This window comes from Tetrao urogallus, assembly GCF_951394365.1.
Source record: "Tetrao urogallus genome assembly, chromosome: Z".
Classification (NCBI taxonomy): Eukaryota; Metazoa; Chordata; class Aves; order Galliformes; family Phasianidae; genus Tetrao; species Tetrao urogallus.
The window spans coordinates 55705958-55722560 of NC_136816.1; the positions used below are offsets into that span (position 1 = coordinate 55705958).

At 33.7% G+C, this 16603-nt stretch overlaps 1 protein-coding gene across 1 annotated transcript in view; it reads right to left on the reverse strand.

Annotated features, from left to right (window-relative positions):
• Positions 1 to 16603, reverse strand: part of IPO11 (importin 11) — a gene marked incomplete at both ends in the record, with an annotated part of 65439 nt that overhangs the window by 36198 nt on the left and 12638 nt on the right. Inside the window, 13 exons of the mRNA XM_079548730.1 lie at positions 1947 to 2060; positions 4080 to 4196; positions 5394 to 5428; positions 5642 to 5681; positions 6732 to 6858; positions 10062 to 10167; positions 10632 to 10679; positions 11256 to 11346; positions 12150 to 12193; positions 12500 to 12652; positions 14155 to 14347; positions 14855 to 14925; positions 16419 to 16467. Of these exons, the coding sequence (XP_079404856.1) occupies positions 1947 to 2060; positions 4080 to 4196; positions 5394 to 5428; positions 5642 to 5681; positions 6732 to 6858; positions 10062 to 10167; positions 10632 to 10679; positions 11256 to 11346; positions 12150 to 12193; positions 12500 to 12652; positions 14155 to 14347; positions 14855 to 14925; positions 16419 to 16467 (1188 nt within the window). The remainder of the gene's footprint in view (positions 1 to 1946; positions 2061 to 4079; positions 4197 to 5393; positions 5429 to 5641; positions 5682 to 6731; positions 6859 to 10061; positions 10168 to 10631; positions 10680 to 11255; positions 11347 to 12149; positions 12194 to 12499; positions 12653 to 14154; positions 14348 to 14854; positions 14926 to 16418; positions 16468 to 16603) is intronic.

The window sequence follows — 16603 nt, forward strand, 5'->3', positions numbered from 1 at the left end:
CAGAATCATTTCCTAAGAAAACTGAGCTCATCAGTGAGCTCATGGTGCTTCATGCCATCAATCAAAACATACAGATGGGCTTGGGATCAAGGAATTTAATTGACCATGGATACCACTGCACAGCTCATCTGTGAATGTGAAACATATGCTGTATCTAAGGAAGCTAAGCAGCTAAGACCTTTTTGGTGTGGAGGAGAATGACTGAAGTATGAACACAAGGATGCCTGGCAGGTGGATTACATCAGACAAACTCACCATGGCAAATGTCATGTGCTTACAATGGCAGAAGCAACCACTGGATGGCTGGCAAAAGATCTCATGCCCCATGCTACCCAAAACACTACCCTGGATCTTGAAAAGCAAGTCTATAGGCAACTACAGGCAAAAATTGCTGTAAACAGCAATAGGTAAAACTATGGGGTGGTGATGTGCTGGAATGGGTTGCCCAGGAGCTTGTGCATGTCCTGTCCCTGGAGATTTTCAAGGCCACAATGGAAGGCACCCTGGGCAACCTGATCAAATACTTGATCTAGCAGTTAGCAAATCTGCCTGTGCTGGGGTTGCTGGAACTTGATGGTTCTTGAGAGCCCTTCTGACCCAAGTCATTCTATGATTCTGTGAAATACTTAATGTTGTTATATACCAACAACGTATTCTGGTAATATTAAGTTTAATACAACTTGCTGACTTGCTGAAAAAGAGATCATCAAAAAACTGCAGGAGAAAAAAAATGGTATGAGAATCGCTATATTCACTTCTCTTCCCAGCATTATTACTTTTTTATTATTGCATCTAGATGTACTTGTTAACAAAGGCAAGGTGATGGTAGTTCCTACTGAAAGACATTTTGATAGGTCTGACTATTCCATTTTAAAACATACTGAAAAAGAGGAGATATTCAAGTATGCTCAAAAATGAAGCTTATGAGCACAGATGAATTCTCAAAAGAAGAAAAAAAGTCTGAAACAGAAATACAATTGTATGTGATACAAATCTACTATATAACAAAGTAGGTTCAAAACTGCTATTATCTCTATTCCACATAACACAAGCACAAAGCACAAGAGAACATAAAAGCTGGGAAACTTATGAAGAGATAAGGTATTTTTTCCCACATGCTACATAAAAATAAAAAAATTATATTGGACGAGGTTGTACAGTAAAAAGTCAATGGTAAAAACAAATAGTCAACAGTAGAAGGGTTAAAATGCTAAATATACATGTTGACCCATAATTAGTTAATGCCAAAGGAAACTCATAAAGACATTAAGACAAAATGTTAGAATTTAAACAAACATTTGATGATAAGCTGAATTAAAACCCAAATTTTAAAAAGCCACACTATCCATGTAGCTCATCTGTTGGCTGTGATTTAGAAATTGCTTATTTTCTGCATAAAGTATGCAAAAAGGAATGTCGAATCCCCAAGAGCTGAATGGAACACAATGGGAAAAAGAGATGCACCTCCACTACAGAATCAAGTCTGAACCATATACTCTGTTTAAGAAGAGATTGACATTCCTAATGCCTTACAGGAAACGAAGACAGAACGAGCTGTTTGATGGACAATAAAAGAGGTTCAATTGTAAGACTGCAAAAATCAAAATTTCAATCCTCCAGAACACAAGTAAATTTGATTATAGAACTGCATTTCCTGAACAAGCCTCAAGAAGCAAAACAGTTAAATGCTTAACATTAACCATGATTATCTCCATTATTGTAGCACCATGTTTTTATTTTAAGAAAATAACATGCAGCATTTATGAACAACAGCAATATGAACAGCATTTAGAAATAGTATTTAAAACCAAAGTGTATCTAAACATTACATATTTATTTATATAAACATATATAAAAAAAACATGATACATACAAAACACAGGCAATTCTCCTTCAGGAGTACTGAAGGAGACATAAGCAATTTTTGTGTGCTTTTGACACCTTACCTGAACAAGATGGATTAAGGTAGTTAGAATGGCACACCGTAACATATTGTGCTCCTCACTCTGTTTCCAAAGGAGAGGTAAATACTGAACCAAACATCCTACATACGGTCGTATCTGAAATTCAGTACACAAATGTGTTTCTTAACATGTGAAACAAGGTCATTAATTTATCCCCAACATTGTTTCTGATATTTAAGAGCTACTTTTGTCATAGTAAAAAATACATCTGCTTTAATTTACTTTCCTCTTCCTAAAACTGTATTCTTTACTATGCAATTGAGCTGATTTCTGATTGAACAGTGGTTTAAATACACCATCAAATCTATAGCAAACTACTGATAACAATAATGCTTATGTAGAAAACAGGGAACAAACTATAACTTAAGTTGGTAACTGAAGACGTTTCCTTTTCATTATGATACACATCTTTATTACAACACAGTTACTGACCAGATGCAATCTCAGGAAAAAAACAATCCTTTTAGATCTAAATGTGGTTGCAGAGTGCCACTGTACAAGAAACTTTTGAACACACTAGGTGTCCACACTAGGACATTAATCTGAAGCTATTAAAATATTACATTCACCACCATCATGTTTTTGGAAGAAAAAGGAATTCAGTAAAGAACCACATACTCTGAGCTTTACACAAAATATTCATGAAGTCACCTATTATACATTTTTAATATATTTCTATTCACTCAACATCTATAAGCAGAATAATTCACAAGTTGAGTTTTGTTATCAGTATTCTTCTTTGTTTTCTGAATTAAGCATTTTATGATTCCTAAAAACTATACCTATAACAGTATTTTCACGCTCTGATATAATTAAAGTATTTCATATTCAATACAATAGCTACAACAGTAACATCAAAATTTAACTGGTTTTATGTATCTGAATTTTTAAATACAGAAACTGTTATATCTTATACACTTTTAAATACAGAAACAATTACATCCTATACACCCAAATCACTTATTTTAAATCCAAGAAGCTTTCAAAAACAGTGAAAAATACGTCTATTCTTGCTTTTTTTCTTTTTGTAAGTGATTCCATATAGATCAAAATTGAGACAAGTATTTGAAAGAAATTATACATGATTTTTAATGGAAATTACAATAAATAAGTCACTACTTCCCACTCATTTTTTCTTCAATAAGTTAATTATCAATGCCAGCTCCAGGGAGAAACACAGAATCACTGGAGTGCTACATCTACCCTGCGATAAAGACAAAAATGGAAAGGAAATCACCAACGCCACTCCCTCTAACGCAACAGCCACCCACTAGCTCTTCTCACAGTTAGGATGAAACGACAGTATTTCTTTCAAAAACAGTGACTGCAGAATTGCCATCCTTGGAGATTTTCAGAATTCAGCTAGAAACAGTCCTGAATAATCTGACATTAATCATGATGTGAGCAAACACTGGATTACATAATGAGCAGATGCTAGTCCTAACCGAAATTTTTCTGCTATGCTCTACAATAACTTAAATTAGAATTAAGTACTACAGAAGACAAATAGATTAACATTAGACTCGTAAAGACATTCCCTCAACTTGTTTTTCCCACTTCTCCTATGGCTCATACTATGTACAAAGGCAAGGAAATCTGTCCTATTCACTTTTCCTATAATCCTCATCTTTATCCATACCACTGAGAAATTACAAATCAAAATACACTGTCTCTGGGAATGTAAAGCTTTCTGTCCCCCAGCATGTCTCCTAATATGCAAATCTTATAAATTCAATAGAACTATAGATCAGATATAAGACTAGATTATTAGAATAGAAAATAGAAACTTCTTCAAAATTGCAAGAACTACATTATAATAAGCAGTAGAATTCATTCTGAACTCCAAAAGCTGAGTCCAGGCCAAACAAAGTTTTAAAAGATTAGTAGTAATTGGGGGAAAAAAAAAAAAAAAAAAAAAAAAGCAGTATTAGACAAAAGGAACTAAAAATCAGAAGATGACTAAGTAAATATTATAGGCACCCACCGTAACAGAAACCAGTCTAGTAACTAGTGATATTTTTCTACTAATTTTGTACAGGCTGAAAACTTTTTTAAAAAGTTCTCTGTGGTATTAGTACAAAGCTAATAATGCTTGAAGTCTGGAAAAAAAAATACCTGTACATTGACTCTTTCATTCACACAAGACAAAACATGAAGAACATGCATTTTCGTGTCACATTCTGTTACTTCCTGAAGAAGTTGAAAGAGCAGTGTAAACATGGATTCCAAATACTATAAGAAAAAGAAAAAATAAAGTATTAGATAATAAAAAATGCAACTGATGATGTGAATTGATAGTATTTCAGTGTGCTTACAATACTAAGACATTTATGAACTATCAAAGACAATGATAAATTGTGCAAAATGCTATTTTTTCAAAAACGCATAATTAACATTCACAGTTTAAAGAAGATAAAGAAATCAGATACACTGTGCAAATTTGTAATCGTGAACATACATCAGTTTGGTGTTTCAGTAAGTGTAACTACAACATCATAAATAAAAGTGCATAAGGCTGAAGATCATCTCTGCAGAAGAAACACAGTTTTGATCAGAGCAAAGGTATGGTCATCCAGTTTTGGGGGTCAACAGGTAAAATTCAGATTTTGAACTGGAAAAGACATCTTAAAATATCTTTTTTTTTTTGTGAATCTATACCCTAAATCCTGGAATTGGTTGATTGTTCCAAGAGAATTTCAATTAGTACATAATGCAATGAGAATGCAAAGCTAAATTTAAATTATGAAAATAAATCTTTGCTGTATTTATAGCTAGCATTTCACTGTTTACTTAATGCCAGCCATAATAACCGTAATGAACACCAAAATAAGAGAACAACTAGTCTATGATTTTAAGGCATTATTTTAACAACACATCTATATTTAGTATTGATGTGCAACAGCAGGTTGGAATGTACTGTTTGAAACAGACATACTTGAAAGTAAGTTAGAGTGGAAAGGGGATGTATTCACTAAAGACAGCATTCATACCAACTCAGTATGAAAAACCTTAGCATCTGATAACACAGGACATATATATATATATATATATATATATATATAGATATAGATATAGATATAGATATACACACATATACACACACACATAAATATTGATATCTATCAAAATATATATCAATAAAAGCAACAACAGGAAATTCTAATCATCACGCAATAGAGAAATTCAGAATTGTCTGACTGAATACTGCACATTAAAAATATTAAGAGCAGCAGTATGAATCTTTACATGTTTTGCCCTATGCAAAGTACAAGTAAATGCATACACATTCAGGCAAATGAAATGGGAAATTACATTGTTTTCCTGCTTTCCTCCAGAAATCATACAATCACCAAGGTTGGAAAGGACCTCTCAGATCATCAACCATAAATCTACCAGCTCATGAGATTACATTCATATAAATGACCTTACCGGTAAGAACTGCTCAGTTCTGAATTCAAAGTCATCTACGGGTACATAGCCATTAAGGAAAGTAATACATGTTACACATAGATACAACACTCCAATAAGCAAGCATTTCATGGATATGTGACAATAACAAAGTCAAAAAAAAAAAAAAAAAAAAAAAAAAAAAAAAGGCAGTAAGTTTAAAGCTCACTATTTTTCAGCAACTCTGAATACCTCTGTTAAATGTCTAACCAGCATCTTTGTTAATAAAAGGATATTTAACTTCAGCGTTGTAGCTGTTTCAATACGGACCTGAAAGACAAAAGTCAAGACACATCATCCTTATGTCCATTAAACTTTCTGATTCTCAGCACAGTATCTGAAAACCTGTTGCTTTGATAATCCAATTGTCATGCTTGTTCTACAGCCCTGTAGAAGATTAGTTTACTCTGACACATTTGTTTTTTTTTGTTTTAGGATCCTCAACAGTTCATTCTGCAGCACCCAGAGATACTACCTGGATAAATTGCTCGAGCAGAACCATAGAGGTAAAGAAAAAAATAAACAAAATATCTAGCCTGTGACAAAAACTCATATAAAGCAAAAGGAATTTAACTTGGGATTATCTCATGTCTTGCTGTCACACAAAAAGCAAATAGATAAATTCCACAAGTGGCATGTTCTTTCTTGGTGGACATCTTGGAAAGCTCTTGCTTTGAAGTCACATAGTTGACAAGGAAATCCATGCTGTTCTGCTGAAGCTGTATGGAATCAAAGAGCTGCTGGATTGCCAATTAGTAGTAATTAAATAACAAGCTAGCTCTGCTTTTCATTTTTGATTGTTCTTGTGGGATTTCTGGTCTTCTTTGCTGGGTAAACATTGGCAGAGTTTAAAACAAACAAACAGGAACGCAGATTGTTAACTTAACTTTACATGATGGTAAATGGAAACTCCAGTTTTTATTCAACTGGCTTAGCAATCAATGCTGTTTCCTGTATTTGGCCAGCAGAGAACAGCTACATCAATGCTTAAGAAGTATTTCTGTTTCAACAGTATAACAGAACAACTTTGTTTTATCTACACAAAGTATCTGCAAGTTAATAAATGACTTCTCACAAGATACTTCACACCTTTGTTTAAAAAAATAAAAACAACACCACAGATTTGCTTCTGACAACAATTTTCCCACAATTATCACCTAGCGAGCATCTTAACATTTGGTTTCATGACTGATGCCAAAATTCCAGAAATGGGCTCTCCCAGAAGGTAGTGTTATGGAGTTTTACAGAAAGCATGGAATTTACATATCACCAGTGTTTAGATAACAGGTGTAGCAGAAAACATCACTTAGTTACACTTACCACTAAGTCTTGGTCTTGAAGCAAATTACGAATTGCCTCATATAACATAGGCCTCAAGTCTGATTTGAATTTTACTGAAATCCACTGTCCAATCAGCCAAATTACTCGTCGGCGTATTGGTTTATATCTCAAAGTAGAAGGGAAGAAAAAAAAAAAAAGTACTCATTAACTCACACTTGCTGTTCTAAAATAATTTGTTATTAAAAGATTTAGTTTTTTAAGACCAATATTTAACTTGCAGACATAAAGAGTTAGGCAAGACAAATCCTACCAAAAGATTGTAAGTAACAATCTATTTTGCCTCATTATTTCAATGTATTTTTCATTTTATACAATTCTGGCTTTGTAAGTCATCAAGACAGCAATTTGAACAACTTACTGATTCTTCTTTACGTTGAATAAATCTAATTTATTAAAAATTCCCATAACTATAAAATAATTGATAAAGCACACCTTCAGAGAGTATGGAAGTTGTCAAAGTAGCATAAATGCAGCACTTCATCAGACTGGACCACAAAGCTAATGAGGAATAACATTCTATTTTTGCTTAGATTTACTGAGTGACAGAGAAGCAGGAACAATTTCCTACCAAATGCTGCTGAAGCATGTCTTTCAGATGACATAGCCTTCCTGACACCTGTCCTATTTATTTAAGCACCTGTGATAAAACAAGTTTCTCCATTCTTGGAATACTCATGCTTGATATGCAACATCATCAAATTCAGATCGTTGAAAAAAAGTATTCCTTTTTTTTCCTGGAAAACAGTCTCAGATAGTTTTCTAACCACTATCATTTGAAGAGAAGTTTTAAATAACATTTGACAGCAGTACATAGCTGTCTGCCAATAGCAAGTGTTCTCAACTTTGGTGATACTTGTAGCACAGTCCATACCTCCAATATGCATTCTTTATAAACACCCACTCCTTGCAGAATCATAGAATAATTCAGATTGGAAAAGATTTAGCTAGTTACTGACTGCTGTGGTCATAGTTGATATCACTATCACTCTCACAACAGCTGGAGATATTCAAAGAAAACAAAACGCAGCAAATCCTCTGGTCACTGCTAGCAGCACCCAGGTTTTCATTCCAAAACTTAAGCTAGCTGGTGATTATCATGATTGCGTAAAATGTGACCGTCTGTGGAAGAGCAGATCATACCCTCTAATCTCTTTTATCTGAACTGCTCATCTATTCCTGAAGTTGCCATTAAAGCAGTACTTCTAACATGACCCCTTTTCATTACCTTAGAATCATAAAATCCTTAGAGTTGGAAGGGACCTCTGAAGGCCATCTAGTCCAACTCCCCTGAAACGATCAGGGACACCACAGTTAAGTCAGGTCACCCAGGGCCTGATCCAGCCTCACCTTGAAAGTCTGCAGGGACAGGGCATCAACCACCTCAATGGGCAACCTGTTCCAGTGCCTTGACACATTCACTGTAAAAGAATTTTTCCTTATATCTAACTTAAATCTATTGTCCTTGGGTTTCAAAAAATTTTTGCGCTGCACACGCTGCATGTGTTGCTCAAGCCTTAGCAGTGCTGCTCTCACCATGCATTCACTGAGCAGCTGCAAAACCCCAGGGTAAGAACTGCCTTGGTAGTCTCCAGTTACAACAGCAATAGAAGCTGTTCAAACAAGCAAGGCTTCCAAGTCATAGACTGACATCTACTGCAAGCTCCTGTCCCCGTAGGTATTTCACCCTGAGCTATCTATCACAAATGCCACCCAAACAGTATGATCAGTGATGAGGTGTCTTTCCTACTATAAATATAACTAAATCAGCCATTGAGGATTTCTGCCAGTTTTCACTTATGCTAGGGAATATGGGTAGATGCCATAAATATGCCAAAGCCAGCATGAGCTACAAATACAATTGGCAGCTTTATTCAGAGATAAGTGCTGCTAGAGCACAGCAAAGGATTAAGCATATGTACATTATCTGAATTTTCTCCTGTTCTTCTGACATTCAGCCGAAGCACTATAGCGCTTGACCACTGGTGGGCAGCAGAATGAAGCTGCAGTCGTGTTTTATGAAGTAAGACTAATGAGAAAAAAAGGAAAATACTAGGAGACACCAAGTAAACAACTGTGGTAATTACTCTACAACTCTAAATCAAGTTTATACAGCCAAATGTAAGTAATTAGAAAAAAAGTGTACTGTAATGGCAAGTATTTTAATTTTCTTGAGTTTAGCAGCATCTTTCACTGCACATGAAATTCATCTGTGTTTGCCAAGAATATGCTTAGAATTGCCATTTAAAAATAAAAAAGTCAACTAGTAACTCTTATTCCTTGCAGAAAATGACTTAAAATTTGTAGTAGTTCCTGTAGGCATTAGCATATAAATTAGTTCAATATTTCATTTTACCACACATAACAGTTATCTGAATTTTCAAATACAGAAGAAAAATTGAAAGGTTTTCAAAGGACATTAGGGTCACTTTCAATGACTAATGAAAAAAATGAAACCTAATTAATCAGAGTCAAAGGGTGATTTGGAACCCACCTGATAAGACCACGTGTAATAGCATTTACTGTGCTACCTGGCAGAAGGGTGACAGCTTGAGGAATAGGGAGGAACACTTCTTCTAAACAGTTGTTGAGACAGACAGTGATGTCTTTCTATCTCTGCTCTGAGATGCCAAAATTATCTTTCAAAATACCATAAGATAGATACTAAAGGAAAGAGGTACTCATACGAAGGTCATCCAGTTGAAGAGGAATTTGGTAGGAAGCAAAACCCCTAGTAGACGGTCTATATAGTACACTTTACATAGAATCAGCTTTAATTATTCGCACATCGAACACAAATCTACCCTCACTTCCCTATTTTATTTCTGGCAGAATGAACCAAAGAGTGCTACAGATGGCTTATGCTTGAAGAGAACAGAGAGCAACAAAAGAACAAATTGCTACCTTAGCTAAGATATTCACAGAAAAATCACTTCCACAGACTTCAGTGAGACCTGGCTGCTTAAAAGGCTATGGAAACTCAGGAGGCCTAAGTAAGTACTTTCAGAAAAGCAAAATCTGATTGTCCTGAGAAAGCTTAATCGAGTTAAATAGCTGAAAGCGGAAGGCTTATAATATCTTAATAGAACATGGAAAGTGGACCTGATAACAGCTTAAATATTATTAACAAAAGGCAAGCTTCATAATCACATCAGTGGCTGTTTACCTATTCATATTTCATACTATGGTCATTTAACAAGTACGTTTCAATACTGATCATTTTTCATGTCTACAATGAGACATTGTATCTTACCGATTTATATCAAGAATCCATGTTTAAATAAGGAATACATAACAGTTCAAAATATTTACCTGTTATGAGAAACCTGAAGTTCTGCTAGCAGTTGATTTTTAAACCACTGATCGAAATCCACACTATCAAATAGTTCATAAGCAGCCAGTCCAACCGCGTTATACACTGGAGAAAATCAATAGTTATGCTTATTGTTTGCTCAAATGTTTCATTTTTCATTATAAATAATGAGGCAAATTTAAAAAAAAAAAAAAAAAAAGATAATCTGTCTGAAAAAATGAAAATAAAATAAATGAATATACTCACAAGAACACTATCAAGAACATGGATGTTTTAGCAAAAGGCATGACAGAAGAAAACTTACAGACTGCTGAAAGCAGTTAAAAGCTGTACGGACAGTGAAGAATTCATTCTATTAAGAATGGTTCTGTTACAGCCCTCGGATTCTTTTGACATAAAATACTTCAATTTCTAAAATGGATAGAACATCTTCATGAACATGTTGCAGTTCACGTAACTCGTATCATTACTTCTATTACATGAATAGATCTTCATATAATCTTTAAGAAGTCAAGCACATACACAACAGCAGCTCTGTTCCTTCAAAGGTAAAGCAAAATATAATTTACCAGCATCTTTAATCAGTATAGCACTGGTATCTTCCAAGTTGGTAGTTCCTACAAGACAAATAGTTAAAGAAAAAGGTATAACTAAAACAATGCAAGACTTCAGATTTTGTATAAAAAAAGGCTGAGCATTTAGAGTAAGTTCTTCAGAACTAGAAAGTATTCTTGACTCTCCAAAAACAAGCATAATTTGAGCTTTCATTTTAAAAGGTTTATTTTTCCCTAACTTCTGCATAAACACAGCAGAACTAACATGAACACAAAATAACATAAAGCCCTGCAAGATTGAAAAGTTCCCTGTTAAAAACAACTTTCATTAAACTTGTTGATTGATCACTCTCAAGAAAGTCTGAAAGCTCACAGCAATAGGAATGCTCCAAATTTTGTCAGCCATCTAGAATTACCTCTACCTAACCTGCATTTTCCTTACACCAAGTTTAGCAATCTTAAAATACTAACATGCTTTCAAAAATACCACATGAATGCACTCACATTCACTCACCACATCGGATATCAGAAGGTAAAATTGTTTCATACAAACATTTCATAGAAATTTCAGTTCATAAACTGTTTATAAAAGGCAGAGAATGCTACATTTTTTGTTCCTGTATGTTTTAAACAACTTACCTTGCAGACTGTGAACCATTTCTAAAAGTACAGGAGTAAGAGTCTGATTGTATTCATGGAAAATATCAATAAAAAGAACTTCTGTACATGGCTGAAAAATTGAAAGAATCTGTTTCAGAATCAAATAAGGGCAATTAAAATGTATTTTAGACTAAATTTCACATGTGCCAAATATCTTATACCACAGCCCATAATTTAAAATGTAATATACCATTTCATATTATATAGTATATAAGATTTTGATGAAAGTGTCTATATTAGCAAGCTCTGTGGTACAAGAGTGGATTGGTGGAGTGAAACAGCAAGAATTGAGAAGCCAGCAACTGTAAATATTTCAGGTTTTCACTAGTTTTTTTTTGTTTTTAAATTATTTCTGGTCCAATCAATTGATATGATTGCATACTTGCATTTTGGAAGACACTAGATGTGCAGGGTTGTTTTTTCTAGTTTTAATCTGAAAGTATCCCAGCAAATAAGCTGAGTTCTCTTTGCAAAGCAAAGCATAGCATAGATAACAGAGATTTACTCCAAAACCACACTAGAATCTGAACTAAAAGGTAGAGATGCATCTGAAACATTCTTCATTCATCACATCTGACAAAGCCAGTTTAAACAAGAGAAAACTTATACTGGATTTAATAACCATCACATAGTACACAATGCAAATGCTGAAGCAAATTCCATGCTCAAACATGGGAAAAAAGTCCATAGCTTCCAGTACATTTTAGAATGTTTCAATACTGGTAAACACACAAAGTTAAATTTATACTAATTCAAATGAAATTTTAATTTATTTTTTTAAGTATAAGCTTATCTGTCCACCAAGTATCATCTCTCTTAGGTAAAAGTGCACTCATAGATGTCAAATGCTTTATTTTAAATTGAAACACTCACTCTGAGACTGTACTTCCAAGAGTCTCCTCCTGTCTCTTCTACAGCTATTATTTCACAAAGAAAAGAAGAAAGCGTTATTTCAATTCAATTGTGGTTCAATTAAACTTTAGTATTTAGATATGCAAATGTATAATATGTCACAGACAACTGAGAAATCTCATATTATGGAAACATTATGGATGAAGCATTTGTCTATGTAAGACAGTAAAAAAAAACAACAAAACAACAAACAAAAAAACCCCAAAAACTAGCAACTATTATAGGAGGTAATTTCTAGAGGCAATGTGCATACGAAACTCTTACACCAGTATCCAAATAAACTACAGCCAACTACACAACATATTTCTTACTGAAGCCTTCTGGGTCTTCTTCCCACATTGTTAATTCTTCCTCTGTCAGCAGAAAATAGTGAGTGACTAGTCTCCTACATATCTCCATTAGTGTTGGATATGTGAAAAACGCTGTCTTTATCTTATGTGCTTCAAGAGTTTCAGGACTGCTATCTGAAATGAAATGTATAAAGCTCCAGATTACAGTTAAATGGCTTACTGATCAAACAGTACTAGAAAGAAAATAACAGATAAGAAATTCTCATTTAAAAAAAAAGGCTATTTTCATGGCAGATCTTCATTAACAGGTTTTTGATTTGGTTTTCTTTTATAGCAAGTTAAACTCATAAATTCATTTAAGAGTTCTCAAGCAGAACTATCAGACTGAATTGTATTGCAACGCTTTTCAGCTACTACTTCTATGATAAACAGTTTTGCTGTTGCTCTCATATTATTCTTTTACATATAGCATTGCTGAAGAAATCAATTAAGACACACAGATTTCAAATAGTTTCATTTATAGCTATTTAGAAAGCATATCCAAATATAACCTTAAAAATCTAGAGTGGTGTTTTTTGGGTATTTTGTGCTTTTTTTTTTTTTCTTTTTAGTGCATATTTTTTGGTAAGGAGTTAACTCTGCTTATAAGAAGTAGCAATAAATACAAATATTGCATGCTGCACAGCCAGCACAGTTACAGAAAGTAGCAATAAAAATACTGTGTACTATACAACCAGCATATACACTATATGTCAGTCAGAACTTAAGAAAAATGATTTTTCTGTATTGCTTTTTTTTTTTTAAATCATAGAATTGTCAAAATGTCAAGTGCTACAGCTTTTATTAGAATATACTATGTTCTTCATGCCTTAAGTGACTACACCTCTATTTCAAAAATTCAAATGCAACTTTGATTATTAATAGAAATTTCTACTTGCAAGAACTGGATTTTAGAACACTTCTGTGAATTATGGAATAATACTGAAGTACACGAGTAGTTAAATACATCAACATTTTGAAGGACTTTAGATGTTTGGCATGTATAGTCCTTCTGACAATACAACACTCATGAAACCTTATTCTACAATTGGAAAGAGAATCCTAAATGCTTTTTAATTTTGGGCAAGTGTCAAACTACTATGGAATTTTTTAAAAATAAGAATATTGTTCAATGCTAAAGAGAACTATTTTTCATTATCCGTTTACAGAGGTATGTATGTAGGGTGCAACAGTCCTACAGAAATAGAAAATAAACTTTTGTTTTCCACTGCATCCCATAAATTCAATGTTTTCTTGTATTTCAGTGTTTCAGTATTTGGTCTTGCAATTAACTAATAATTTCATTAAACTTTTCTCAAGTTAAAGATGTATTAATCTATTTGATGAAAATTGCCAAATTCCATGCCTTCACACTTTTAAAAATGACTTCCATAAAAACTAAGACAATTAAAGGAAAGACATTAGCATTCCTCACAATTTGAAATGACTTCTGCAAGTCAATGCCCATATACTTTTAACTATCAAAATAAGAATTACCAGTACAGAGACAGAAGCACTAACTACTAAGTATTGAAGCATCACGTATTTCAAAAGAATGCCTTGAAGGAAATTAAGAGCTGGCAACTACCAGCAAAATATTCAAGATAAAAAATGGTTTTAGCAAATAGCAGCAGTACCTTCAATATATTTGGATGGCTTGTAAGCATAGTTTTTTACAATCATCTTGATGAGATTCATGCACTGTACAATAAAGCGCTCAAATACAACTCCTTCACCAGCCTCTGTGAAAACATAGCTCACAGCAAACTCCAATGACCTCTGAATTAAAGGCGTAAATGAAAAAGGATGTTGATCCAGGAAGTCCAAAAGCTGAAATTAAGCAAGTAGAGGAGAAAAAAGATAAATCAAATGACTTTTTTGCAGGTTCCATAATAAATGCTTTCATACACTATCAAAAAACAAGGTGGGTTTTTCTCGCTCATTTATATGAAATCATAGAAAATCTAAATTAGGTACAGATCAGTATTTACGGTTAATGAAGAGTTAATTTCTCCATTAAGTTCTTGATTCATATTCAAGATGATCATTTTGTTTAAGAAAAACAATACTTGTTATCAACTAGCCCAGCTTGCGAGCAACACGGTTTATAAAACATACCTGACACATTTAAAACCCATTCATTAAATACAACAGATTCAAGACTGGCAGATACATTTCTGAAAAAAAATAAAGAGGAGGGTACTTTATAACAAAGAATTTGGAGTACCCTGCCTTTCTTTAAGAGATCTGTGACCTACTGGTTTTAAGAAACAGACATAACTGGAAAGGGACTTCTACTACTGAAATGGTTATTCAGCAACCAAAAAATTTACTTACCACTTTAGTGAACAGAATTATAGTCTTCTCTAGACGATCTCTGCATACATTTCCTGTCCGTATATTTCTACCTGATAAATCAGATATTTAACACAATCATTTTTTTAAGGGTCATTTATTTCTGGGTAACTACATTTCAAGACATTAATAATGGAGAACAACTTGTTTTATTTGTAGTTCAGGGATTATAGAAGCCAGAGAGAAGTCTATAGCAGAATAAGCTCAAAGTTATAAACAGAAAGTTATGAGTATGAAAAAAGAGTTATTTAATCATTCCTCAGTAGCAGAGAAATTCACTGTAACTGATCTGAACAAAACGTAGTTCACAGTAAAAGCTCAAAGACAAAATAAAATACAAGCAAAATGCTAGTACAGACAAGGAGTAAAAAAAACATACAAAAGATTAAAATGTCCCCGTACAAAGAATATACTACATCCTTATTAGTTTTGCCCATATACACAGAAGACACAGATTTTATAAAAAATAGAAAAGAGCTACACAGAGGGCACACAAGCAAAAAAAGGAGATAAATAAACTCTAATTTAATTTAGATAGTTCTGCTTGCTTTTGTAAGGCAGCTTACTGATAAGAAAGTGGAAATAATAAACTTCAGTTTACTCTGAACACTTGAATACTCTACGATCTAAAGAACTATGAAAATTATCAAGTTTCAGATGGGATGGTCTTAAAGTCACTTAATACTTGGAGACTAGCCAAAAATCAAAAGGCCGGAAAGAATATGACTATCGTACAGCAGAAGAAGCAAATAGCTGAATGCAGAAGCATTTGTATTTCAGAAGCGCGAACAGAAATTTTACTCCGGCATCAAACACAGCGGCAGTTTCCGTAAGCTTTCCTAGAAGCAAAGCTCAGAATTCAGACCAGCGCCTCTTATCTAAGTACAGGCTCCTGAGCTAAGTACTTTCATTTGAATAAAAAAACCTATTTCTATTCAATCTCTGAAATAAATTTGCTGAATCCTAAAAGAATGTCCTAACAAGTTTCACATGAATTAAAAGTTTACACTGTGGACAAATGGTGCTGAATGCTGCTAGCTTAAACCACAACTGCATGCATCTGGTAATTTCCTTACAGAAGTAACACTAGCCAGCTATGCTCATGCTTCTGTTGACTGTGTTAACTTGTGGTTGTCTGCTCTGTCACATATAAAATGCACATAGCTAAATGTGGTCTTTATTTCCCGTCTGCTAATTGCGAAAATACATGGCAGAGTCCAGGAAATATGAAAAGCATAAAACTCTCCCAAACAACAAGAGAATTGAAGATTACCTGAATTTTAGTAGCATCTATGCACTTTAACATTTCTATCTTGTCATTCCATCACTTACAATATATATATTTTTTTCTCTCCAAAATAGGCATTATAACAGGTACAGTTTTTGGTGGAACAAAATTTATACTGACATCTTTCCGGTGCCATTTCAAAACCATTTAAAGTATTAGTTCAGCAGTTACAAAAATATGTTTTTGATATAACTGCACTATTCTTATATCCAAATTCCAGTATTTAACTAACAGAGGCACAAGCATTAAGACACTTACTACACTCCAGAAACTGTTTTAGCCGTTCGAACAGTGCATGTAGAAAACCCTGAAAAATATAAAAGTGTATGATTAAAGATTAGGCTTATTTTGTAGTATAATATGAGAAGAAAGTTAGTAAAACTGAAGTCAGTTCAGACATGTTACCAGCTCAGACATCTCCTGATCATTTTTAATTAAGTAAT